This window comes from Alligator mississippiensis, chromosome 2 (genome assembly GCF_030867095.1).
Source record: "Alligator mississippiensis isolate rAllMis1 chromosome 2, rAllMis1, whole genome shotgun sequence".
Classification (NCBI taxonomy): domain Eukaryota; kingdom Metazoa; phylum Chordata; order Crocodylia; family Alligatoridae; genus Alligator; species Alligator mississippiensis.
In genome coordinates, this window is record NC_081825.1 from 129,015,480 (window position 1) to 129,042,353 (window position 26,874).

Here is a 26,874-nt window from a genome sequence, read left to right on the forward strand (position 1 = left end):
TTAGGTTATTTAAATCAAAATATTACTAAGAGAAGAACCACTGATTCTCTACAAAACATCGGTGGCAAATTTCCTCGCACAACCATGCTTATCTGGCATTTCACCTCCAGGGTCTAGTGGGCCCCTAGACCAATTTCCTGCTTGTAAAAGAGCCTTAATAGGTAAAAATTCCCTGTCACTGTAAGAAACTGCTACATTTAAAAAAAAGTCAAAACATGAATGTTAAAGGTCATCTTGATTTTCATACCTGGCAGTGTTCACTTCAAGGCATCAGAATGCCAGAACACTGTGGATCATTTTAACATTGGCGTTGATTTTTTATGCTCCCTTACTGCAAGCAATATGAGCCTATATTTAGAATACATAGCCTAAACTACAAGCATTTATCCCCAGCATATCATGTCTATCTGCAATGAAGTAAATGACAACTAAATGCAGATTTCATTCTTCTCGTGATATTTTTAAATGACGAAACAAACTGGATCCAGTTTATTCTTATGATTTCTTTAATGAGGTCTTGAAGAACAAAGATGATTCCTCATCTAGGATGCCATTCACCACACTACAGAAGATCCCTTCAAGACTTCCATTAGGGGAGAGGACCTTGCATTAGTGCTCTGCTTTGGTGTAAATTCTGCTCATTTTACCTAGCTGAAAGAAGTGTTTGCTAAGCAAACAAATACAAAGAAGTTAGCTGCATTAATTTGAAGTCAGGCAGAAGGCAGGGCAGGGTGGACATTAGGCTTAAGACAGATGCTACGCTGAACACACAATTAACTTGTTAGTTGTGTCTTAAAGTGTAACCCAGCCAGATGTTCAAGTGATTAATGGTGCAATAAAACAGGAAACCAGCCACAAAGTTCTTACACAAAGTATGTGCAACAATTCTGTGGTTGGTTGCTATTGCAGTATTGCCAACTCTCATGATGTTTGGCATTGTCCTTAAAGACTTTGCTTTGGAAATGTGAAAACCTTAGCTCTGTCTCCCGAAGTGTAGACTTCAAGAACAACAACAAAAATCATGAGAGTTGGCAATACTGCCATTGTGCCTTAAATTCAAAATGTAGCCAGACGGGTACCAATCTGCCAACCATCAACTAATCATCAGTGGCTCTGGGGGCTGCACAAGAGCTTAAACTGGCCATAGGTCTCAGGAGCCAGCCAACAGTCAGCTGGTTGTCAGGAACCTTGCCAGTGCAGGGAGATCTGCACTGGCAAGTGTGACACATTAGGATCTGATCCCTAATGCCAAAATCATGCCTTCTGCCATGCACATGTGGCATGGCAGGAGGTGCAATTTTGGGGATCGCTAATTAGATCCCATCATGCCTTGAAATGTATATCTGTCAGTGGGCTTAGAAACTGGCTTAGAAACTGGGACTGCTTGCAAACATTAGAAAAAGCCAAAATGGTGCTTTATTTTAAACTTGGTGTGTTCCGGTGCTGAGCCCCATGCATGCCCAAAAGAGGCAGCAGCACACCCAACATCTGTAAAAATCAGGCATTTTAGTGGGGCTTTTTTGGCACTTTTATCTGATAGCTGATTGAATCAGCTTTAGCTAAAAGCCCCCAAAAGCCCTGCTATATAGATGCTGCAGAGCTGGGTCCAAGTAATGTTCTGCTTGTTCCAGTAAAGGATTGTTTTTTGTTGGTTTGTTGGGTTTTATTTTTTTTGGGGGGGGGGGGGGGCACTGAGGAGGGGGGTTAATGTCTGCAAGCAGCCTACCTAATTTAGAGAAGCATAAGCATTCATAGGTGACATTTTATTTCATCAGATGCTGATGGTGCTAGCATCTGACAAATAGACTGTTGCTAACAAAAGTGTATGCCTCTCTGAACCAGTTAGTCTCTAAAAGTACCAACTTAAACTATAGTAGATCAGCATGTTTGATAGGAGGTATGGCAAAACCTAGTCACACTTTGTTTGCATCAAAGTGTATATTATTCCACAGTACTTGGGGATTGTGTCTGATTTCACTTAATGAGAGTAAATTAGGAGAAACTGCTGTGACATGCATTGTTACAAGGCAGGGTAGGTAACTACCTTTATAGACTAAATAAGATATATAGAGGGATCACACCAGTCTAAAATAACTGTAGGTGTCATCAGAATCAGTCCCTTAATCTTATATTTTATGGCACTGTGCTGGCTAGTTTTGAAGTGTCATCCATTCTTAAAAAAGATAGTCCTTGGATTTTTTTTAATATAACCCTTCTGTGGTGTTTGCATCATGGACTTCATGATCTCTCCCTTTCCTCTGCATTGCAGGGGCATCAGCATGTGTTGCTGAGATGAAACTGCTTGTTTTCATTACATTTCACACATCACTGGCAACACTAATCTGGATAGCATCCCATTTACTTTATGTTATCTGAGTGGCATAGATGATAACACAAAGCAGGAAGCCAGTATTGTTTGCAGGAAGATGAATATATATTGTTTTACTTGTAGATATTTTCTATATGAGTAACTGGCAGAAAAGCCAGGGATAGTCTTGCTACAGTTACCTGCACTTACTATACAGCACAGAGTGTCCTTTAGGGACATTTTCTGTCAACACGATCTGCTTTAGAGGGTTTTAAAGTTTATTAAAACATTCATATGGAAGCTTGATTTTGCTTGCTAATCTTTTAACATTTCAACAACTTATTTAAGTATACTAATTTAAGAGACTATGTTAGATTCTGTTTGTTAGCCAAAATCTATATATTCCTATATATTGAGTTCTCTGACTTACAGCACCTTTTTCCAGAAAATTGGGTTTTACATGGTAAACAGTAATGCTGATTTTCTGCCTGGGACAGAAGCACCCTGCTTTGATTTCTGCTCCACAGCGCAGTAGCTGTTGTATATTAGGAAAGCTGAGAGAGTTGATTGAGTTAACAGCTTCTTGTTCACCACTGCACAAGTGTTAATAAATGGTTCTCCTTTTTGTGGTCTTGACATGACACCTTTTTTAGGGCAATTTCACTGTCTGCTAGCTGCTCTAGTCTCTCTCCTATTTTACAGCCTTGGAGGCTCTTTAGCTCTTTTCAAAACCAATGATCCAATATTTGAGGCCAGTCTTTAGGAACAAGTAAGATTTTGGCTTTAGTTAAGCAAGAACAGGAAGGTGGAGCAGCTGAAGATTGGGCTCTGTTCCTGCTCCATTCAGCCATAACCCCAGAAAGATAATTTTCTTCATTATACCTTTCAAACGCACAATTCGTATTATATCCTAGGGTGTGTTGTATGCAAGAAAATATGATATGCTTCACAAGCACCATTAATAGGTGCCATAATTTTTTCTGACACCTGGCCCATCTAGAGCTACACTGAACTCCCTGCAGATTACTCCTGCTATGAGCACAAATAAACCCTTCAGGCAGGTTTTTTTAGGAGTCATTAGGAGTCAGGGTTATAGTTACATAAAACTACATGGAATACAAGGTCCCTATGCCTCATCCCAGAAGACATCTAGGGTTATGATAAGCTGCAGTTTCCAGTTCGAAAGAGTGGGAAGAATCTGATTTATTTGCTCAGATTTGTCCACTACATTTATCCTAGGCCCAAGGTATTTATAGTAATTGGTTTTGATAAAAGATTTGATAAAATATTAATATTAAATAGTATTTAATAAAGTACTAAAATGAGTCATCATCTTAAATCATGCAGTTAAAACCACAGACCTCTTACTATATAATCTTACTTTCTGTCACAAAAGAACTTGTAAAGCAACTTCTATGCAGCTTTTGGCAAAGGCCAGGGTTGTTCAGCAAGGAAGAATATGTACCAGTCATCATCTTGCAATCTGATGTTTCTGATAAGGTCCCTATACAGTGTCCTGCTAGAATTCAGTCCAAAAGTGTTGCATTAAGATCTTTTGATAACATTGCTAAACCACACAGCTGATAGAAAATATTGGGTGATGGGAATGATGCATGTTTCTTTCTCTAGAAATAATAATCAACAGGTTTAGTAATAAATTGCCCTAGTAGCCATGTGACAGCTAGTGTTTTTGGATATTAATATAATTTTGAACTGTAAAGCATGTTCCTGATTTAAAGTAAATTATTGAAATTGTACCTGTACTTGCTTGCTGTCAATAGAAGGGAATGATTGCCACCCCACTAAAAAACCTGCTGGTTATTCTCATTAATATGCACTAATATATTTACATTACAAAGGTTTAACGTTTAAACCACAAGGTCATTTTTTATTATTGTAATATGTCCTAAAAGCAATAAGAAACACATGCTTCTGCATTATTTATTCCATACTCTTTTTCTCTCTTTCTTTTTTTGTTTTTGTGCTCTATCAGATCTGCTGCTCCTTATTTTATTTAATACTTTTTGTCAGATTGTAGTGGCTAATTGAGAATTAGATTACCTCCACCCTTAAAGACAGGAGGAAGGAGTAAGGTCCTCATTCTTCCCTTCCTCAGCCCACATGGTGACTCTGGCTGCAGTGGGACAGAGTAGAGGCCACTTGCTGTTTGTTACTCCCTTCTACAAATAAATGGTCAAGGTGGAGGTACAGGGGGACAGGAAATAGGAAGAGTCCTAGACCTATCCCACCTACTTGCTGGCCTATCCCACCTACTTGCTGGCCTGGGTAACCATCTGGGTAAAATGGATGAATTAAAGCACTACAGAAAAAGGCATGAAGTCATTTACTCTTCAGAACAAGGTGGGAGATGCCGGGAGAATAGTAGACTTTTGTGACTTCTCGTAGCACACATCATTCTTTGACCTACTTTTAGAGAAATGCAGTTACATACCACCTCATACTCAGGGCAGATTGTAATGTAAAGTTACAGTTGAGCCCTTATCATTTGGGTTTTTTTTAATGATTTGTTTTAGAACAATTACCTGTTGTATTTAGGGCCCAGATGCCAGTTTAAACACCTACATGACGTATGTACTTCCCTATCTATCTTCATGCCCCAGTGAGAATTGCAGAGCAACAACTAGACATGCTTTATTCAGTGTGAATAAATGAACCTGAACTTGTGAAACAAAGAATTGCTTGGAGCCTCTTTCTTTCTTGAATCCTCTGTATTAGTTTTGCTTGGGTGGATTTTTATTTAGTAAAATTGCAGTATAATCCAGGCAGCATATTAACAGTTCTTAACTTTTCAAAAACAAGCTTTGATGCCTTCCAGCTCATTTGCTTTTCTTAAGCTTTGGGATGCTTTGCTGCAAGATGTTATACTGATGGAAATTGTCCCTGATTAATTGTATCTATCTCTAGTTCTTGGATCACAGCAGGAAAGCCATGAGGGATCAGGGGAAAATACCATTAGAAGTACAGTGGTGTTATTGTAATTATTTCCTCTGTTAAGTAAATAATTTTCTGACATGTTCTCATTTTTAAAGGGTGAGCCAGGTTTCATTGGTCCACAGGGAGAACCTGGGCTACCAGGATTACCAGGAACAAAGGTAAGCTTAACATTTCCCCACTTCTTATATCTTTATGCCAGTGTTCAAAGAGAAATAAAGTTAAGGGCCTTCTTCTAATTTAAGGATGAAAATTTTTACAAGAATATGATACTTATCAAAATCGAGAAGTATAAGGCTAGGGACAGAAGTTACACATAAAACGGTTTAAGTGATCAGAAACCAGTTTAGACCTCGAACAGAACAGAAGTTCAGTGCACATAAGCTGCTTTCAAAGTGGCTGAAACTGGTTTAAGATAAATGTGGTTGAATGTAGTATCACACTTAACTGATTTAGGTCAATCTGGTTTATGGAACTTCTGTCCCAGACCCCTTCCTGGTTCCATTTAACTCACAGTCGCCCAACATCCCAGAATGCTTTGTAGCCCTAGGCTGGGCTGGGCTGGGCTGTCTACTTCAGCAAAGCAGGGTTGGCCCTGCCCCTCTGCTCCCTAGCCAGAGCACTATCACTGCTCTGGCTGGCTGAGAAGCAGGTGATGGGGTGGGGGCAGGAAACCCAGCTTGGGACTGTAGCCAGGTCTGCCTGGCGGGGACAGAGCAGCTGCTCACAGGGTTTTCCCCTGCTCACTGCTGGAGGGGGAGGCAGACCCTGGGCCAGGCCAGCAGAATGAGGCAGAGAGGAGAGGGGGCTTTAAGCCTCCTCACCCTTCCACACAGGACCCCCACTGGGGTCTGCCTGGCAGGAGCAGAGCAGCCCCTGACAAAGTTTTCTCCTGCTTGCTGCTGAAGCAGAAGGGGTGGAGGGTGTGGCCAGACATCAGCCAGGGCCAGCACGCTGAGGCAGAGAAGAGGGAGGTTTAAACCCCCTCCTCTGCCTGCATGGGACCCCAGCTGGGGTCTGTTTGGCATGGGCAGAGCAGCCCCTGCCAGGCTTTTCCCCGGTCATCACTCAAGAGGAGGTGGTTGGGGCATGGCCAGGTTTCTGATCATGCCCCCACACCCTCTGCTTTGGTGGCGAGTGCGGAAAAGCCTGGCAGGGGCTGCTGTGCCCCTGCCAAGCAGACTCTGGCTGCAGTTCCATGCCAGTGGGAGAGGGGATTTAAACCTGCCTCCCTCCCCTCCACCTCAGCGTGCCAGTCACTGGAGCAGCAAGTGGAGCAAAGCCAGGCAGGGGCTGCTGCGCCCCTGCCAAGCAGACCCCAGCTGGGATCCCGTGCAGAGTACTTTATATTTCTGTAGAAGTTCTCCTTTCCAGCATAACTGTCAGGAGGGCTTTAAAATCTACCCTTATGGTGGTTAAGTTTAGTGAAGGCTGCATCATAGTGAAAGGCTGCCAGTGTTTTGTGATATTCAAATGTGTGTTGTAATCTGTGACAGGGTGAGAAAGGGGAGTCAGGACCTCCTGGGAAAGGTGAACGAGGTGAACCTGGAGCTACTGGACCAAAGGTCAGTCCAATATCACACTGAAAATGTTTTGTTAGTTTTGCATCTATGAACATGCAGTGACTGCTTCTTAAAAACACAGCCATGAGGTTTCAAAAGAAAGCATTCTAAATACATATGGTGTCACCCAGAAGCCAGTAGCAGTTTTATGTTTACAATGGCAGACTAGAACATAAAGGGAGCCCATGATTTGAGATGTAGGGAGCAGGCCCTGTGTTGCTATGAGCATTTATGGAGCTATGAGCATTTACACAGCTAGTGGTCTTCCCTGAAGTTTCTCATTTTAGGGAGCCAGGTTTGCCCACTTCAGCCACAGTTCAGAGAGAATGTATTTTGCAGGCACGTCCACACATGCAGGCACACGCACTTACAGCAGCTCAAATAGCAGTGGCACAAATTTGTGCTGGAGATTTATGCCTCAGCACATGTGCCTGAACATGCCCTTTGGTGTGGGGCAAATTGTGCCACTTGGGGCAAACTGACCCTGCCCAGCTCGTTCCAGATCTTTGGCCAGGGGTAGCTAGAGGCTGGGGCCAGCATCTGTGCTAGCCCCAACATTATAAAAAGCTGCCCCAGCAAGCAGCTCGGGGCTGCTTGGCCTTAGGAGCTTCTGAGGCCTGGCCAGTTGGTATCTGGGGACACTAGCCCCTTCTGCCAGCTGGACTGCTGAAACAACCCTAACCTAGAGTGGCCTCTGCACCCTCTACCCACTGCAGCAGGGCCAGCTGTCAATTGGCTGTGGCTGCACAGTTGGCCTTCAGGCAGCACTCCTATCATGTCTTCTGGTGCTTCCGCTCTGCTATCTGGGTAGCTATCCCTCAGAAGATATCCTTGCTGCAGTGGCCCACTTTGAACTGTCAAAGCATGTCCTTCTGGCCCCAAATGGCCAGGAGGTTAGCCACCTTGTTTGCCCTCCAGCTGGGTCCCTGGTGCTGGCCCTGGGCAGGGTCCTCTGCCCAGGTCCCTCTACTTGCCTCACCCGCAGGGATCCTGGTGTTCCCTGTTTAAAAATTGCAGTCTCTGATAAAACAAACAAGCAAACAAACAAATTCTCTCATTAAATACCCAAAATCCATTTTCTTCCACGATTAAAATGAAACACCACTGTATATAAAGAGATCAGTTGGGCAATGTTTTATTGATATATTTACAATTTTTAAGCAATTTGGAAGCCTACCAGTGCCTCTGTCATCATAATAAAATGAATTCTAAATATTTTTGGCATTTTTGGTTTTTTATCATAGAAAAATCAGAGCTTCCCCTGCCCACTTTGCTCACCAAAGTGTGACCTGCCAGTACCCTGCCCCTGCCCATGCCCTTGCCCCTCACTCCCAATTCACAGCCCCACCAGCACCCCTCACTCCTGACCTGCAGCCCTTGCCTCCCCACACTTGTTCCCTCCCAGCAGCAGCTGCATCCCAGAACTAGGACATGAGTCCAGCTGCAGCTGTCCTGCCCACTACTTTGTAGCTCTGAGCAGTGCCAGCCCTTACTGTTCTGCTCCCTGCACCTGTGTCCAGGCCGCAGTGATCCCCATGCTGTTCCTGGGAAGCCCTCAACTCGGGCTCAGGGACTGGGATGGGCAAGCCCCTTCCCTTCCAGGCTGACCTCCCCCCTCTTAGACTGCTCTAGGGTGGCAGGGGGGCTGTAAGCCTGGTTCTAGTCACTTCTCCTTCCTGGAGTACTCCCCCATCCCCAATTCCCATCTCTGTGTCTCTCTCACACACCTCAGCTGCTACCTCCACTGCTCTTCCAGCCCATCACACCTCCTGAGTGGTTTCTGGGACCAGGAGCCCCTACAGGCTGAGATGCATGCCCAGCACCGGTGTGGGCATGGGGCAAGGCTGCAGTGTGGCAGTTGCCCCTGTGGCTGCAGCTCCTGCCAGGAGGTCTCATCCCATCTGGTGTCTGGGTTTGCACAGTGTGAGATTTGTGGGAGGGATGTGTGGTTTGGGGGGGCAGGTGTGGGGTTTGTGGGGGGACTGTGTAGGTGGTGGGGACTGTGTAGGGGTGGGTTGGGTCCCCCATCCACCTCCCCATGGTACACAGCCCCCGGGCAGCAGCATCAGCGGGCTGTCAGGGTACTCATGGCCCATTGCTGGCAGAGCTCCCTGGCAGTGCACGGCATTGCCTGAGACCTTGGGGATCTATGTGGCATATGGAGCCAGCCCGGCCCACTGGTGTGCACCTTCAGGGAGGACCAGGCCAGCTCCTGCCATTACCTGGGGCTCCTGGCACTGTGTTCAGGAGCCACACGCCATCAGCCCAGGATAGCTCCTGCCTCCATGGAGATGACTTGGCCCGATGGTGTATGGGGCACTTGGAGACAGGAGCCATCCCAATTTGATGGTGTGTGGCTCCTGCATGCAGTGCTGCAAGCCCTGGGTGATTTCAGGTGTTGGCCTGGTCCTGCATGAAGGCGTGCACCAGTGGTCCAGTTGGCACCAAGTGCCACATGGAGCCCCTGGGTCTCAGGTGGTGCCACACGCTGCCATGGGGCTCTGCCAATGGCAGGCAATGAGTGCCCTAATGGCCCAATGCTGACTGTTGCTGCTGCAGGGGGGTGGGTGGGGGACCTACCCCACACCCACACTCCCCACATCCCTGCTTGCCTGGGACAGAGCCTGGGTCCCAGGCAGCTCCAAGCACTCCTTCCAGCCTCGCCAGGCAGTGTGCTGAAGCAGCAGAGACACCCAGCAAGCATAGAGATGCTCTGACTGGGTGCTAGAATGTCTCTCTGGAGGACCCAGCCTCCAGTTGCTTCAGGGCATGCTCCAGGAGTGTACCCTGCACCACTTTTTCCCATTGTGTATTTTTTTGATACTGGGACTTCTGGCCCACGTGTTTGGACATGGCCCATGTGTTTGTTTCCTAAATTAGTAAGAAAAAATGAAATAATCCTAGACACATATTTATATTCTCTTAGAGATCTCAACATTAATGCAACTGAGTTTTTCCACTCTTGGTTATGTCTAGGAAACATTTAATTTGTGTTCCAGCTACATCTATATTCACCTGATTTTTCTGGGAACACCATTGTGGCAACACTTTATTTGAATAGCAAAATCCTATAAACACTTGAAAGGTCTATTTAGTGATCAGGTTGGTTTTTTTTGGTGGGGGGGGGAGTGGGCTGACAATGCAATGAGCATCTCTTACAAACTAGGCTTAGTTGCCTCTATCTTCTCCAAATAATGGTAAGAGAATAACCAGTATGATTTCTGTAGAAGGATGGAACCTGCAGAATGTGCAAATTGATGCTAAATTATTGACTAAATTCAGTGTCATGATGTTGATTCTATGAAATAAAGTGTTCCCACTTCCCTATTACTAATAGTCATTACTAATTTATTTTTTGTCTACTCATTCCTTTCTCTGACATTTTTCTCCTGTCCATCTTCTGTGGCTTCCTTCATACAGGGGAAAACAGGTGAACCTGGAACTAGAGGCCCAAAGGGGTCAAAGGTCAGTGGCACCTGCATTTTGTTTATTGGTGGAACACAATGATTTCTAAGACCCATCATTAGTAACTTTACATATAACCTTTGTTTCAGTTTAGAAAGAAATAGGATCTGATCCTATACTTTTTAAACAGCTGAAACATCCAGAGCTTCCTGCCAGAGTTTAACTATTAGATTTTCAGCACCAAGCCCTGTATATTTTGTACACTATGCTTTTCCTCTCTCTTACCATTTTAAAACTGAGTCCTTCTTTGTCCACTTTTTTTAACATGTATGATTCGATTTCTGTGTTTAACTAATATGTCCTAATCCATTTTCTTTGGGGGTGGAAAAGAGCTGTTAAAATTTTAGGCTGATAAAATAACCACTGAGAGGGTATTTTCTTTAAATATAAATTAATTTATTTTTGCTATTCTACTAATACCCTGTTTGGCACTTTTGACCAGTTATTTTGAATTATGGTGTAAGAGCTCTTGGCCCCTCCAATAGATCTTTTAGCTAGCTTGGGCCACGGCAGAAAAAATAAAGCTTGAATTCTTTAGTGTTATAATGGATTTTCAGTAGATTTTACAGAATCCTGTACTTACTGTTCTCTGGCATGGCATCAGGACTACTTAAAACTATGTCATAAAACTACATAAAACTATGGGGTCAGCACTTATATAGGGTCAGCACTACATAAAACTATTTTTCAGTTACTTTTTTAAAATTCTTTGAGAGAATGAAAATATCCTGAGTGCATCTACAAGTGCAATTATTGTACCTTAAAAGACATAATGCACGTTAAATCCATTAGAATAAAGTACAGAAAAACTGTACCCGGGAACATGTCTACATGTACACTGATATTAGGAGCAAATTTGCTCCCAATGGAAGCAGTTGAGTCCAGGGCTGCTCCTGTCCCACTGCCCTGCTCTGCCCCTCTGAAGCAACCAGGGGGAGCTCCAGTCTCTCCTTGTACCAAATCCAGGCTGGCAGGGGAAATGAGGGTCAGGCCTGGGCTCTGGGAAGCAGTGGGGAGCTGTCCTGGAGCTGAGGGGAGCTCCCAGGTTCATGGAGCTTGGGATCACAGCCTGACTCTGTGGCTCTGGCTTGGGGCGATGCCCCATGGCCAAGCAGCAGCAGCACCCTGAGCTCTCCCCTTGCTTTGCTTGCTGGGGAGCTCTCTGTCTCTGGTCCCAGTGCTGCTCAACTCCTGGCTCCTCCCTGGCATGGGAAGAGAGCAGGAGCCAACTGGGGCATGCACTGCGCAGGCAGTGGCAGGGCTGAGGAGGCAGGAAAGCTGTCTGTCCCCAGCCTGGTGCTGCAAGGACTGAGTGCTCCCCTATATCAGCACTGCTCAACTCCCAGCTCCTGGGAGAAACTGGGAGCTGAGCAGTGCTGGGACCAGGGATAGAAAGCTCCCCTCAGCAGGCAAAGCAAGCTCAAGATAGTGGAAGCCCAATGGCTAAATTCAATGTGTGCAGAATTAAGTCTTTGTATGCTTTCCACTTATAGGTTCTGAGTATTGGCTAAAGGGGGTCCTTGGAAGTGTGAAAGACAAGAGGTTGATAAAGGAATTAACCCATCAAAGATGCACAGAAAGAAGAGATCTTCCTGGAGAGCATTAGGGAGTGCTTTGAAACTTACGGTGCTAGAGCGAGACTGGAACTTTCTGGGCTTACTAGTGATGGTTGCCTGCAAGAGTAGGGCCTGGATTTGCTCCAAGTGGTCCCATGCTCCTATGTTCCTATGAAAACATGATCTGTTTCTCTGACCTACATTGCTGTGGGATCTCATCACCTCTCATGTAGTCTAGCATATATATCCCAGTGCAGAAGCGTGACAAGCATCATCTTTATTTTTCTTTTACAGAAAGGAAACAGTCACAGATTTTCAAGAGGATTAAGGAGCCTCAGTATTTTTGAAATTCTGGTTCACAGCAGTTAATTGGCTTGCCTAAATCATACAAGAAGTCTGTGGCAGAGCCAAGAACTGAACTCAGATTTTTGAGTCACGTGACAGTGACTTAGTCTCAAATCTTAGTCCCTGTCAGCAGGGCCAGATGAAAGCATCACTATGATCTCCTTCTACTATGGCCCACTTTTGCCCTATAATGCTAGTCAATTAATAATCTTTGATCTGACCTGTGTCCCAAGAACCAAGATAGGTCAAAACAGTAGCAGAAATAGCAGAATGTAATTGAATATACTGACATGACCAAATACAAAAGAGCTGTGAAAGTGACTGTGAATTGGATTTAAGTTTCTGGCATAAAGTTTCCTCCATCCCTCCAAGCTTGTTAGTGATAGCTAGGAGGAAAAAGATTAGAGCCAGATGAAAAATATTTTGATCCCACCTGGGATACTGTGGCAAAGGAATCATCAATCATTGACAATAATGTGATGTTTGTAGAGGAGGCAGTGACTCATAGGAAGTTCTGAAGCTTCAGTGGGAATAATGATCCCAGAAAGAAATGCATGTGCAGTTTGGAAAATCCTTTTGAAGCAGCTTTGTAGCCAGACTGCCAAATGACTTACTCTTACGATTTTTCTTAAAATTTTTGATAATGTGGAACATGCAATTTCCATGATATTAAGAATGGAGAAGTTGTTTAAATCACCTGATTTGCAGTCTGCCTTTTATTTGATTGTTCATATCTTAAGCCAACCCAATAATGGAGTGTATTGGAAATGGTTCACACAGCTAAAGTCACCTCTCACACACAATCACATTAGTCTTGTCATTGCATTAACTTCAAAGGAATTATACCTGTGCAATTAAGACTTATACTCTACTACTGAAATGTCAAGGATTTTTAAATCATATTTTGTCTTAAAATTAAATATTTTAATTTCCTTTTAAATATGGTTGAGTTTTAATAGAGAGAGGAAAATAATGTGAGCTTCCAACACCAAAACAGTATCTGATAAATTGTTTATCTCTCTTGTTTACAAATATCACTTTTACATAGGGTGACACTGGTGACAAAGGTGATACCGGTGCACTAGGTCCAAGGGTAAGTACATTAAATTTTAAGTTGTCCAGCAGTACTTGTTAAACTTGGTTGTGGGTAAAGTTGGGCAATGAAGAGTGTTGCTATCATGAGTTCTATATTGATGAGGAAAAGTATGTTATCATATAATAGATTAATCAAATTATCTGTGGTACTTTTTGGCTAATGCCTGCTCTGCATTGGCAAAAAACTGATTTTCAGCTGAAGTTTTAAAGTGATGGTCTGGCTCTAACATATCAAATGCTGTGTTCTCATCAATTTGAAAAATCACTTCTGTCCTCAAACTTCCTTTTACTAGGAAGATAGGGAATGTTGGGTTGTGAGATCTTATTTGGAGGCACTAAAACAAAAAGGCAGTCTGGTTTTCTTCTGTGAGAGTGAGGCTGGTGTATCGCTCCATGGTTTTATATAGTGATGTTACCCAGAACAATTCACTGTGTTATAATTTCCTCACTTATATTTATCTTTTTTGTTTAAAATGTTTTTCCTCTTAAACCGCCCCTGATATTACATTAATTTTGCAACCTGTAATTTATTGAAAAGTCTACACAATTATAAAATACAATGCAGCAAAATCAAAAGAGCAGGAACAAATGTGAATGAACCATGTGGGTAACAGAAAACAATCCTCTCAACACTAAATCTTGGAAAATCATGAAGAAAATCCTGCTTGCAATAATTTTGTTTAGATGAAGGTTTTTGCTAGCACCAGCTCAAGTGTATTGTGAAAAGGGATCAATATTTCTTTTAATTGATCAAGTGAATTTCGCTCCTTTGAAAATCCTTCTAATGTTAATGGAAAAATATAAGAAACTTAGCAAGTTATGGTCCTGAACAAAGACACCAGTCAGATCTAAAATTAGTTTCTGGCTATCGTCTCTATACTAGGTCAATCCAAAACTTGAATTTTAACATGCTAAAGCTCTGAGGATTAGGGAGCTCTTTTAAACTAAAGATAGATTCAACTAGAATGGAACCATCAGTTATTGTGAGTTGTGGTACTTGATTCAAATGCAGTGTCTGGGGAATGTATTACAGGGCCCACCTGGACAAAAGGGTGATCAAGGTGCAACAGAGATCATTGACTATAATGGCAACATCCATGAAGCTCTGCAGGTATGTTAGCATGAAGAAGCTCAAATGTCTTGAGGCAGTTCATGCATAATTATATTTCTCTTTTGTATAGGGTACAAAATCAAAGGTTTGCTGGGCCTATTAATCAAGAATGTCCTTCTGGGCTTAGAAGCTAGATGTGCTGTTTGGAGTTAGACAAAGAGGTTCCTTGATACAATTTAGCTGAGTGAATTAACTCCACATCCCCAGGACTGTGCTGACATCATCTGATGAGGATAGAACTGATTCATAGCTGGCCCCAGTGCTATTAGTGCTGAATTCATCTAATAAACCACTTATGTAGGGCCCACGGAAGTGTCTGCTTTTCAATTTAAGTAGTATAATATTAAGGTTTTTCTCTGTATTTTTTCTCTTCTTCCTCTCCCTACAAAATGCAAAGAGCAGAATATTTGAGATTTAGAAACCATGTGACTAGAATCCATTAGCAGACTGTGGATTCAACCAGCAACTTGAATATGTTAAATAGACTTAAAGATTCACCTTATTTATTGAGCTCCAGAAAATTAATGTCTAATAGTTTTCTGGAAATGGGGGATGAGGAGGACTATGGAAAATGTAAATACATGTTCATATGAAATCAAAATGCCTAGGTGATTCTCAAGCTGATGTGATGAGAACAAAGTGTCATTAGGATCACTCTGATTTATATCTTCATCTGCACTTGGACCCAGATTCTGGGCTGTCCAGCCCCACTGAACTGCATAGGTTTACATATGTATGACTCATGTCAGAATCAAGTCCACTGTGATCTGTTCATGCTCTTACTGAAGTCATTCAGATTTCTTTTCTCTGTATTCACTGGATTCATTGAATTTACTGGATCATAAGATCCAGCCCTGTGTTAGTAATTTATTTCTTCTCCCAGAAAAATAAAACATAGTAAATCCCACCCTTTTGAATATAACTTAAAACCACATATTTTATCATTAAGAACAAGCTCATTTTCTAGTCTGGTTTAGGATGATTTATTGTAAATAATGTCATCAGTATCTGATCAGGGGACAGAACAGTTGATAGCAGTAAGGATTGTATAAATAAAATGATACAGCATCTGTCCATCAGGTTGCAGCTGCCTGCCCAGTCCTGTGAGAGAGCAGGTACCTACTCTCAAATGTCCTTGTGCCAAATTCTTAGAGGTTCTGGGACTTGCAAATGCCATTGAGTCTAATGGGAATTTTCTGTACCGAGCATCTGCTCGGCATTGTCTCAGGATTTGACCGAATGATTTAAGTAGAAGTTGACTGAGTTTGCAGGGTCTAGGTTGTCTGGCTGCATTTTTGTTGACTTTGGTAATAAATCATCAAGAAGCCCAGAAGGCCCAGAACAATTTACAGTTGCTTTAGTTCATGCCTCCTGCAACATTTCATGTGTCAGTAGAGAATAAGACATCATAGTCCATAAGAACTGAAATTGCGTCCACAGTTCCAGCAAGAGCCCTGCTGAGTTTGTGGAGCTTTGACTTAGAGGACCAGAAACAAAATGTGTAACTGAACCTCTCCTCAGATCTGTTCCTATAATCCTCACAAAGTCAAAGACAGTAGCTGGAAGTAGTTCTTCCTTTGTAGCACATGTAGATTCAGATGCCTTAAGTATTGAATATATAATATACTGATGAAAATGAACACTTCAGTGTGAATATGAAAACTCTATATTATTATGTTTGGTTTAATTATATTATTAATTTTGAATAAGGTTCAAGTTTTGAGCAGTGTCAACTGTGCAGCTCTTTATAAAATTGCATGTGTCAAAAAGAATCTCATTTTGAGGTGAAAACATTAGGTTTAGGAATATCTTTGGTATAACATAGGCACACAGTGAAAAGAATTTTAAAGATGAAATACCAGATGGCTTGTTTGTGCTAGTATTCCCATTTCATGTGGGGAAATCTGTGTTGATAAAACAAGCAGTATTTGGGTCTTACAGTGTTCAAAAGACTCAACCAAGTAATGTCTAATTACCTCCAGCTATTTTTACTACTTGTTGTCTGTACTATCTAGACAGAGTAAAAATCACTGATCAAGCTATTTTGTCTTCTTTATTACAAAAACATTGTTTTGCCTGTTTCCAAATGGTTTAACTGGAGCTGAAATTAACATGGCTGATATTGTAGATCAGCAACTTCAAATTTACCACTATCATTTTATAATGTCTTGGTTTATGTACTGGTATCACCACTAGTATCACAGCTCTGAGAACTGTAATTATGCATTGACCATTGATGCAAAACCAGGATTTAAATTGTACCAGAGTGACAGCTCTTAATTTTTTTTATTAAGTCCTCAGCAAAATGAAACCATTGCAGATTAACATATAGATATACAGAAGCCAAAATCCGCCCCCCCCCCAAACACCCTAGATTCTGCTATTGTTAAAGTACATTGTCTTTGACCCTGATAACTTGATGACAAGATCCAGCTGTCTTTATCCATATAAAATTCCAAATCAATGAAAGTAAAGCATGTGGATAGGAGAGCAGGATTGGCAACTCGTGCATCATATTTATGAAAAGGTCATGAAAAGTGTTATTTCAACTTTAGCTCAAGACACATGATCTCATAGATACAGCACAAATGAATAATAGTTCATTACTAAATAAGTGCAATATTCAGTGTTGACTTCTGGTAACAATGTCTTTTGTTAATACATTTTGCCAACAGAGGATTACTACTCTAACTGTCACGGTAATTTCTACTGCATGACTTACTGTGCTTTGTAGCTGTTTTTTTGTGTAGTAGCATGTTCATAATTCTGCCAATTTAAGATGCGTCTTAATTCATCTGATATTGACCTTGTACGTTATGACATATGTCTCTTCACTACATTTTTCCTTATTGTTCAGCCCCATTCAACAATAGGCCTGATTCTGCTGCTCTTGAATTAATGAGAAAAATAACATTGATTTTAAAAGGACACAGACTGGGCACATGCAGCTCCTAGTATATCTGTCAATATCCATCAAGGGCCAGATGCCTGGTGCTCAATTTACTCTGTGCTTAAATCTCTCATTAATTTAAATGAGAGTTTTGCCTGCACATGAAGGACAGGATTGAACACTGGATAACATATTTTTTTTAAATCAGCCTTATTTTTCAGGAAAAGACATTCTGTTAGATCAGGTAGAAACTCCTCATGAGTTATCTTCCTGGGTGTATTTTTTTTCCTCTTAAAGGTGTTCCAATTTAGATAAACAACTATATATTAGATGAGGATTTAGTGGTTTCAGTTATGGGTTTCTCCTGCCCCACTCATCAGATACATTTAAAAGACATTTTAATTTCAAATACTAACATGTTTCCTGCAGCTCAGATCCTGCAGAATGATCCATATCTAGTATGCCCTTCCCTCTTGTCAGTTCCCACTGAAGACTTATACCCATGAGACCAAGATTTAGCCATAGGTGTCAAACTATCCTAGTTTATACATCCTATCCTACTTTGACACCCCCAAGGAGGTGTTCAGAATTAAACAGAATCAATCTCCCTCTCTCCTGCCCCCCAGCTAAAGATTTGATCAAATGAAAAACTGCATTTTCCCACATACCACATGTCCACAAATAAGACATGCTTCTTGTTCTGAGCTGGCAGAATTAAGAAAAGAAAAAAGATGTTTCCAGTCATGGCCACATAGAACAGGCACAGAGCCTAATCTTCAGCTGTTGGCAGCAGTTTTTGGCTGGTCAGCCAAACCCACTTTGCAGCAGTGGCTGCAAAAGGGTTAAAACTGTGACTGCTGCTAAAGAATAGACTCTGTCCCCCCTCCATACAGCTGCCTGGTGGTGAGAGGTGGAAGAGAAGCAGCAGACATTTTATAGCCTCTCCAATTTTGGAGGACTTATTTTTGGGACAGATGTGCATGTGGTATGCAAGTAATTATGGTAGTTGTATTCCATTTTTGTTAAAATGTTTGTCTCTCCCATTCCATTAGTCCTGTTTTTGCCATCTCTGCAGACACTATTACAGTATCAATGGGTTTTTGTTTGTAATGCACCCCTACTGTGTACCATTCAGAACAGTAAACAATCTTAAATGCTACCTCTGCTGAAGTAGCAAGACAAAAGGAGGCGAGTTAAATGTTTAATGTCATGGTAACAGAGGCTTGTGTGAGATGACACTGTCTGTTGAGAGCTGTCATAAATTAACAACCTGCTTATAGTTGGTGTTGGTTCTTCCATGTGTTAATATTGTTTTCTTAGAAAAATAGGTTGTGTTTATTAACAGGGGTGAAGTTCGCACTTGTGTATAGATGATAGTCTTCGAGAACTTAGTTCAAAGATAACAGACTGGTTTCTTTCTGTCTCTAGGGGCCACCAGGGCCACCAGGACCTCAAGGACTACAAGGACTAAAGGTGATCTTTTCTATTTTACACATCCTCTGATAAACGTGAAGGCATTCTTGGTGTTCCTTTTTGCTTACCCATATGATTTACACATATTCCAGAGGCTGCATATACTCTATAGGACAGCATTCTCCTTGAAATATTATATGATGGAACATATTTCAGATTAGGCATGCTAACAGATTCGGCTGCATGCTGGATGCAACCTATGGGCTATAGCTTGCCAGCCCCTGCTGTAACACACTAGACTGCTGCTCCAAAAAAGGAACAGCATATTCCAATCCCAGGATTTGCCATCAGAATTAAAAATATTGATGTTCAACTATAAGTGCAAGCTTTAGGAACTGAATGCAATGCATTTTTCACATGGAATCCTGTTTATGACATGTAAATCATAAAGTTGTGCTTATGAAGTTTTTGGGGTTTTTTTAACAAAAATTGTGTGAAATAAGCAATGAATCTTTTTTGCGCTCATGTTGAATATTAAATTGATTAAGTGATAATTCTCATGGCCCTTTAAACATATAATGTAGAATGATATAAGCTCTATCAAATCTGTTTTAGATAGCAGTAAATTACAGGTTCTTGTGAAAAACAAATAGTTTGTCATTCAGCTCATCCTGGAAACAATGTCATTTGTCTTAATTGTATGATTCATTGTGCCCCATGATATGGTAGGAAAAGTCATTCATTTTTGTTTATCCAAAAATGGTTCTTAAATCTAAAGGTTTTTAACCAGATGCTGATATAGATATGAGCCAATGTATGAACTTGTAAGAAAGTGGTCTTTCTGTTGGCTACAAACTGATATGGGGCCCTCCTGATATGGGGCACAGTCCCCGAGAGATTCTGCAACTTCCAGTTAGGGAAGCGTTGCAAAGCTTGAGGTGTATGGAGTTGCAGGTGTTGCTCCCTGTCCTTTGGGTATCCTTTCTCCTCCTGGATTCACGAGATAAAGCAGAATCAGGCTGGATAGAGAGGTCCAGCCAACTGCCATACAAATCAGCTTTTGCCTTAGAAATGGCATTCAGGAATCAGTGCGTAAGTCAGCATGTTTGTTAGTAGCAGGCTCTTTCCTGCCCAGACAGCCACATGGGAGGCAAACATAAACAGAAAAATTAAAGTTTCTTTGTGGTCCATCCTTTGTCACCCGGGCTGTTAGCACCATTTTTGAATATCCTAAGCTTTTGACCAGGTTCCTGAACATGTGCCCATTGAAGTTATTTGCAAAGGTCCGAATGCCTTTAAAGGTGCAGGATCAACGTTCTGCACAGTGGCTTGTTTTTTGGTGAACTTTCCTTGTCGTATCGATCAGTCAGCTTGCAGACATGTGAAGCACTCTTCTGGTGTTCTAATGGGGCCAATTTTAGGCATGATGTGTATAGACAAAGTAGCAGATACATTTCCACAAACATCTACTAAGAGAATATTGCTCTTTCATGATCTCTGTAAAGTCATATTTCAGTGGCTTTGGTATTTATTATGACAAATTACTTAATTTGTTGTCTGCATTTGATATGTAAGGCATGTTACTAGCCAGCCTAATTTCCTTAGCATGAAATATTCCCATCAGTAATTGGAGTATTTAGGAGCCATAACACAATTCCATAAAATGTTTTGCAGGGTGAACCAGGATCCCCAGGAATTCCAGGAGCTGATGGGGATCAGGTACTGAGTATATCACCTTGTGCCAAATCTAGTGAATCCTGTTTGAGGAAACTATTACATTATACATGGGGTTGGAGGGTAAGAATCTATGTAGAATGATAAATAAGGAATGCATTAATTCCTGTTAATAAAAACTCTAGGTGTTGGTGTTTTATCTTGGATGCTAGGATAAAACGAAGGTCAAATTGAGGATTTCAGTGATTTGTCACTGTTGCGCAAGACATTTGCCTGATAAAAATATGACGTTTCAGGGTCAGAAAGGCTCAAAGGGAGACGTGGGTGAGCCTGGCATGTCAGGAGAAAAGGGTGGAATTGGACTGCCCGGCTTACCAGTAAGTATTAAAAATGAATTAATTTCCCCTGAAAATCATTCATTTTTCCATAACTGGCAATTCTTAGCAGTGTCTGTAAATTGCAGAAGTATCATAAAACATTATAAATTGAAAATGTAAGGAGGCTGTACCTGGTCTAGGCAAACCTATGACCACTAAATCAAAAATTATGTGTTAGTACTTTCCATTCTGGTTGTGGTCACAGAATCATAGAAAATTAGGGTTGAAAGGGACCTCAGGTGGTCATCTAGTCCAACCCCTTCTCAAAGCAGGATCAGCCCCAACTAGATCAAGCCAAGACTTTGTCTACACAGATCTTAAAAACCTTTAAGGATGGAGATACCACAATCTCTCTGTTCCAGGGCTTTGCTGCTCCTGGTGAGAGTTTTTCCTAATATCTAACCTAAACTTCCCTTGCTGCAACTTGAGACCATTGCTCCTTGTTCTGTTATCTGCCACCACTGAGAACAGTCTAGCTCCATCCTTTTTTTAGCCACCCTTTAGGTAGTTGAAAAGAAAGATATTCTTATATCAGAAACTTCAGTGGCTGCCTCACATACTCGAGGAAGTACAGAAAATGCATCAACATTTATGGAAAATCTTGTATTTATACAGGGATTCATTATATGTATATACACATACACAAACGTACAAAAAATTTGCATGCACAAAAATGATGAAAGCAGTGCAAGAGAGAACATTTTGTAAATGTCATGCTGTCTGAACTATCTTTATTTTAGCCATATATACAACCATTACTTTTTTTAACTGTTTGGTAGCCTAACAGTTGATAGATATTGTCTTTTTTTTTTTAAGTATACATTTACAATATATTTTGCTGGGTTTGGAAGCCCTGCTTATGTAAAGAGGTACCATCCATTTTAAGTAGCGCTATAGTTTTATCATTGCTTTATGAAAATTGTAAATAAAGTATTTAAGCAAAACAATGTGCTTTTCTCTAGACTGAATTCCATTGTTACCAAGATGGAACATACTGTTAAATCCCACTTTGTGATGATTTTGTAGGGAGCCAATGGTATGAAAGGAGAAAAAGGAGATGTTGGTTTGCCGGGTCCTCAAGGTCCTTCTGTAAGTCTCCCCATGCTGTCACAGGACATATAGCAGTGGTTCTGCAACTTCCCATTGTGAGAAACACTGAAGTACAGGAGAATGGCATCCTTGGAAGACCTTCCCCTTCAGCCTCACATTTCCTACTATTTGGGTTTCAAAATGTTACACCCTGGGCACGTCTACATGAGATGCTACATTGCCATAATGACATACTATGGTGACATAGCGTCGGCATGCCGAAACCATGATGCCACCACTATGGTGCCATTGCGATGAGCTCTCTCACTATAGCGCATAGCTATGGCAATGTAGCTGCTAAAAATAACTGTGTGCCATACTAAATGACAGTGCAGTAACAACTGCACGGTGGGGGCACATGTAGATGCACTGCCTGAGGACAACCAAAAAGAGCCATCTGGGATCCATTGGGTGATAGTATGAGTGTATTAAGGATTCTGGAAAACAGATCCTTTGTTTTCCTAAACTAGACTGGTACAATATGGTTAAAAACCTGCTAAACATGTTGGTTCTATTCCATATCCTGACATAATCCAGTGACAAAAGTTCCATTGAGTAAATGTTTAGAAAGATAATACACAGAGATAAAATCACTGGAAATTTCCAGTCTAAGCAATCTATCCTTAGGCTTTGTACAGTGAATATCTCAGAGATGCCCGCAGAGCAGATTTTCAGTTGGTTATCAGGGTGAAGACAAGAATGACATAGGACCCAATCCAAACCCCTCTGAAGTCAAGAGAAACATCCCACTGATACTATTGGGCATTATGTCAGGTGCTGTAAAGGCTTGAGCCCTTTCAAATATCTTGCAAATATTTCTGCATGTGTGTAACTTCACTGGCATGAATAGACCCATGGAAGTTAATGGGATTACTCACATGAGTAAGCATAAACATATGTACAAGTTTTTGCAGATCTGGGCTTTTATATACTTCAAAGCACTTTAAGAACACAAATTAAATCTTACAACAAAGAATGTGATGGAAAGAAGTACCATTATAGGTCATGGAGCTGAGGTATTTTGGCCACAGTGACAGGCTAAAGAGATTGGACAAGAATTTGAGAATCGCTGGCTTTCTGTCCTATAAAGATACCTCCTTTCATCTCTCACTGCAGAGCATAAGTTCAGACCTAGAGGGAAAATCAGTTGGTTATTTTCCAACACTTTGTGTGTGGAGCTCAAGGATCACAGGCCACACTTTTCTGCCCCCCTTAGCAGTGCTGTTGTAACCAGTTCATCCCCTTGGGAATGCAGTCATGACAATCACTCTCTTTTTCTTCTTTTATTGGAAATGATTCCCACAGCTGGTACCCATCTCCTACCCCCTCCTTTCTTCCAACCGTGTGCTTTAAAACTCCACCTGAACACTGTATGTTCCCTGGAGATAGGACTTAAGTAGACTGGTTCAGCAGCCCTGCTGGTGTTCTCAGAACTGTCCCTCCCACCTGAGTGGACTGAGCCCCATGTGAGAAATGCTACTAAATGGTGTGAATCTTATAATGGAATTGCCCTTTCTGGATTTGGTGGGATAAGTAAACCAGCATATAATGAGTACATGCTGAAAGCAGAATAACTTGATTACCTGTTTTAGTGACTTCAGCATGAGGATTAAGCTGCAAGAGATTCTTGGGCTAAATCAAATAAGAGGGTAGGAAAAGAGTAATTTTGTTGTGGTGCCAAGACCTGAGACAAATTTGCTTAGTATTTTTTCCATTGATCAGGACTGAGGAGGAACCCAGAAAAGACATTATATCATCTATGCCTGTAAAAAAATCTAGTGCAACAACAGCCAAGCAACATATGCCAAGAAAGAGAAGGTCCAAGCTTTGCTATTCAGTAATGATTTAAAGATATTTTTACTGGATAATGCTGTCTGATTGCTAGAGTGTAATGTTGGAAACCAGAAGACCTGAATTCTGTTCCCAGTTGTTGGGAGAAGTTGCTTCTTCCCTCTTCGATTCTTCTTTGATTTCCTGAGAATAATACCCACTCGGAGAGCCTTGTGGCAGATGCCACAGATGCATGTAGAGTTATGTAATTATTTTCAAAGGGCTCTTCCAACTGACAGATTCCTAAGCATGGGATAGCAGCTTCAGTGCTCTGCAGCGTTCTTCCATCTGAATGGTAACAAAACTGTTAGCAGTGCACCAGAGAGAGCAGGGTCATTATGACTGTCTGTATTTGCAAGGGAGCTTCCTGCCTCCATACTCTTAACAACGTTGTTTTTATACGTAGATCATAGGACCACCTGGATCACCAGGTCCACATGGTCCACCAGGCCCTATGGTAAGCTTCTTTTTTCACTTCTCCCAGCTGTAACACTTGCCTAATGAAAGTGATGTGAAGTAATGTGACTATCAGAGATGAGCCCAAATCATGGATTTTGGATCTGGATTGGGATCCTAATCCAGGCTTGCCCAAAATTCTTGGGAAGTAGAGAAACTGTGATTCTGTTTACAAATTGAAGCGCTCAACACTGTAACTACCAATTTTATTTTATTCCCCCACCAGATGCTTAGAGTTGCTCTTACATTTATTTGTGCCTGCAGTTTACTATTTGAAGACAAAAATGCAGGTGTAAATTTTACCTAGAAGAAGCAACCGACCCTTCTGCACATGTACACTTTACTTTCTTCATTAAAAGATGTAATCTTTATTTTCAGGGACCCCATGGACTGCCTGGCCCAAAGGTAAATTAATAGTTTGCTTGTATTCTTTACCTCTGTAATTTCTCATGCTGTGTTCCTTGTTAATAGCAATGAAGCATGCAACCATGTTTTTGTTTTATGTCTCGTTTATTTGTTAAATATTTCTGATATTTTTAAACCTTAAAGCTGATGTTTAAGAAGAATCAAAGTGTATTTCTAAAAGTGAATGCTATACAGCCATTTACTATTTGTGTTTCATCTAAGCATACACTCAGTTTTTATACTGATAAATATATCTAGTGTCCTATTTGTGGGTGAGAGCTTCATGCTACTCCAATTATACAGTTGCATTTACCTTACATTACACTTTAGAACACAAAGGATGAGTGTGTTGTACACTGAGGAAGTGAAGTCAAGTAAGCTCATTTGCAGATATTTCCTCTTTCCCTGCACTCAGTCTCACCTCCTACTCCTAATACAAGTTCCATTTTGCTTTCTGCCTAGTTCTCACATGCCAGTTCCCTCTCACTCTGCTCAAGTTTCTTTTGTTGCCGTCTCCCCTCCTATCTTATACATGTTCCTATCCGAAGTCCCACTGCAGGCCAAAGGCCATCTCAGCCTTGCTGAAAATAGTCCCTCATCGCTGGCATACAATGCACACACTGCCCCCTGCAAAATCCCTAAGGAATAAGTCGTTTGGATGGTTTTGGAGGGATTAACATTGTTTTAATTTGTTTTTATGTTTTATTTAATAAATGATCATTGCAAATTCAACATGACACTGTAGGAATAATAAAGCAGCATTTCCACATTAATATTCAACTTTCTCAGAAAATGAACTGGATTTTTACAAATTCTTTGAGTGAAGAACAATGAAGAAATATCTGTAGAAGTATTCATTTTTAAGCATTTTTGAGCCCTAATTTAACTATATCATCCATACTTTGGCATTGGGTATTTGAATGATGAATAATTATATAAAATCGGTTCCATCTTATCAGTAGACTTGCCTTTTATCAGCATTTTAGCTAGAGAGTTAGGCAGGATTACTCAGCCTGTTCCAAAAGAACAGGGTTTTTGTGGCTACCGCTCTGAAAATGACGTAGATTTGAATAGAGGAGGAATACAAAAATTATTTAGGTATAGGAGGCAGAAGGTATTTGGAGCCAATTGAACAGATTATATTTGGGGTATTGTCGATGTAGATGTAGGTGGGGGAGGGTGTCCAGGGAAAGCTGGAGAGCAGAGAGCATGGAGAGCATGAAAGTTTAGTATCCTGGCTTGCCTGCAGAACCCTGGGGCATGGTAAAGCTACATAATATGAGAACGCTTCCACAATGATCACCAGTCCGCTGTTATTTTTTCTACAATTTTTAGTACAATGACATCTGTGTAATTTAATCATCACAAAAAAAACGGTGCCTTTTGTTCCTGTATGAACACCTTTTTTTTAAGATCAGTGAATCCTGGGCCTCAAACCTACATTGTCTCAGCACAATACACTGCTTCTCTTAATTTCCTGTTTAATGATGCTGTTTAAAGGTTTAAAAATATCTTTACATAAGAATTGGCTGTAAATTCCAGTTTGCCATAAGGGGGGAAAAAGAGTGCTTCCACACAAAAAGCACCTTTCATCAGATCTTATTGCAGTTATCACTGATGTGAACAAAATGGAGTTTTTCATCTCCCCTCCTCTAACTAAAGTTTTCCTATATTGAATTAACAGCCTAGGATAATAATGTGCAGACTCTTAGGCAAGTCAAAAAACTGTAGGAGGGAAACAACAGTTGAGCCCAAGTCATCCAAAATTTATAGTAATTGTTTAGAAATCATTCAGGAGTCTATTACCCAGGGGAGTCTCCTGTATTTTTAACATACAGTTGTACTTAAAATTATCATTGGTTATCTACTGAATACTTCTGTACAGGCCAGTACAGTATCTCTATTTAAACTGTCAGTAGTCTGCAAATGGTGAGCAGCTTACAGTGAACAGACCTTCTTTGTTGTTTCAAACTGGAATTTGTAGCCATTTCTGAGACTGGCTGTCTTGTGTCCCAGTTTAAACACCCATTATAGCACCAAAAATTTGGCATTTATACTTTTATGTTTAGGGTGAACCAGGGTTGAATGGTCTTAAAGGATTGAAGGGTGAACCAGGTCAAAAGGGTGACAGAGGGCCCCTGGGTCTTCCAGTAAGTAAAAAGAACAAAACTATTCAATTTCAATGCAAATCACAAACGTCTCTTTCTACTTTCAACCAACAACTCTGGTTTACTCAGCAGCATTTATAAAAACCATATTGGTGCAGAACATCAGTTGTGTTTTACCCAGAGTTTGTGCTAGTGTCCAAAGTAACACACAGTGCTGTCACTTTTTTTTTGTCGTTTG

The 26,874-nt window shown here is 41.2% G+C and overlaps 1 protein-coding gene across 1 annotated transcript in view; it reads left to right on the forward strand.

Moving 5' to 3' along the window:
* Positions 1–26,874, forward strand: part of LOC106737487 (collagen alpha-1(XXV) chain) — a 255,493-nt gene that overhangs the window by 190,088 nt on the left and 38,531 nt on the right. The window contains exons 18-30 of the mRNA XM_059722126.1: positions 5,359–5,421; positions 6,757–6,825; positions 10,243–10,287; positions 13,237–13,281; positions 14,317–14,394; positions 17,070–17,093; positions 18,713–18,757; positions 20,372–20,416; positions 20,668–20,748; positions 21,775–21,837; positions 24,074–24,124; positions 24,502–24,528; positions 26,598–26,678. Of these exons, the coding sequence (XP_059578109.1) occupies positions 5,359–5,421; positions 6,757–6,825; positions 10,243–10,287; positions 13,237–13,281; positions 14,317–14,394; positions 17,070–17,093; positions 18,713–18,757; positions 20,372–20,416; positions 20,668–20,748; positions 21,775–21,837; positions 24,074–24,124; positions 24,502–24,528; positions 26,598–26,678 (717 nt within the window). The remainder of the gene's footprint in view (positions 1–5,358; positions 5,422–6,756; positions 6,826–10,242; positions 10,288–13,236; positions 13,282–14,316; positions 14,395–17,069; positions 17,094–18,712; positions 18,758–20,371; positions 20,417–20,667; positions 20,749–21,774; positions 21,838–24,073; positions 24,125–24,501; positions 24,529–26,597; positions 26,679–26,874) is intronic.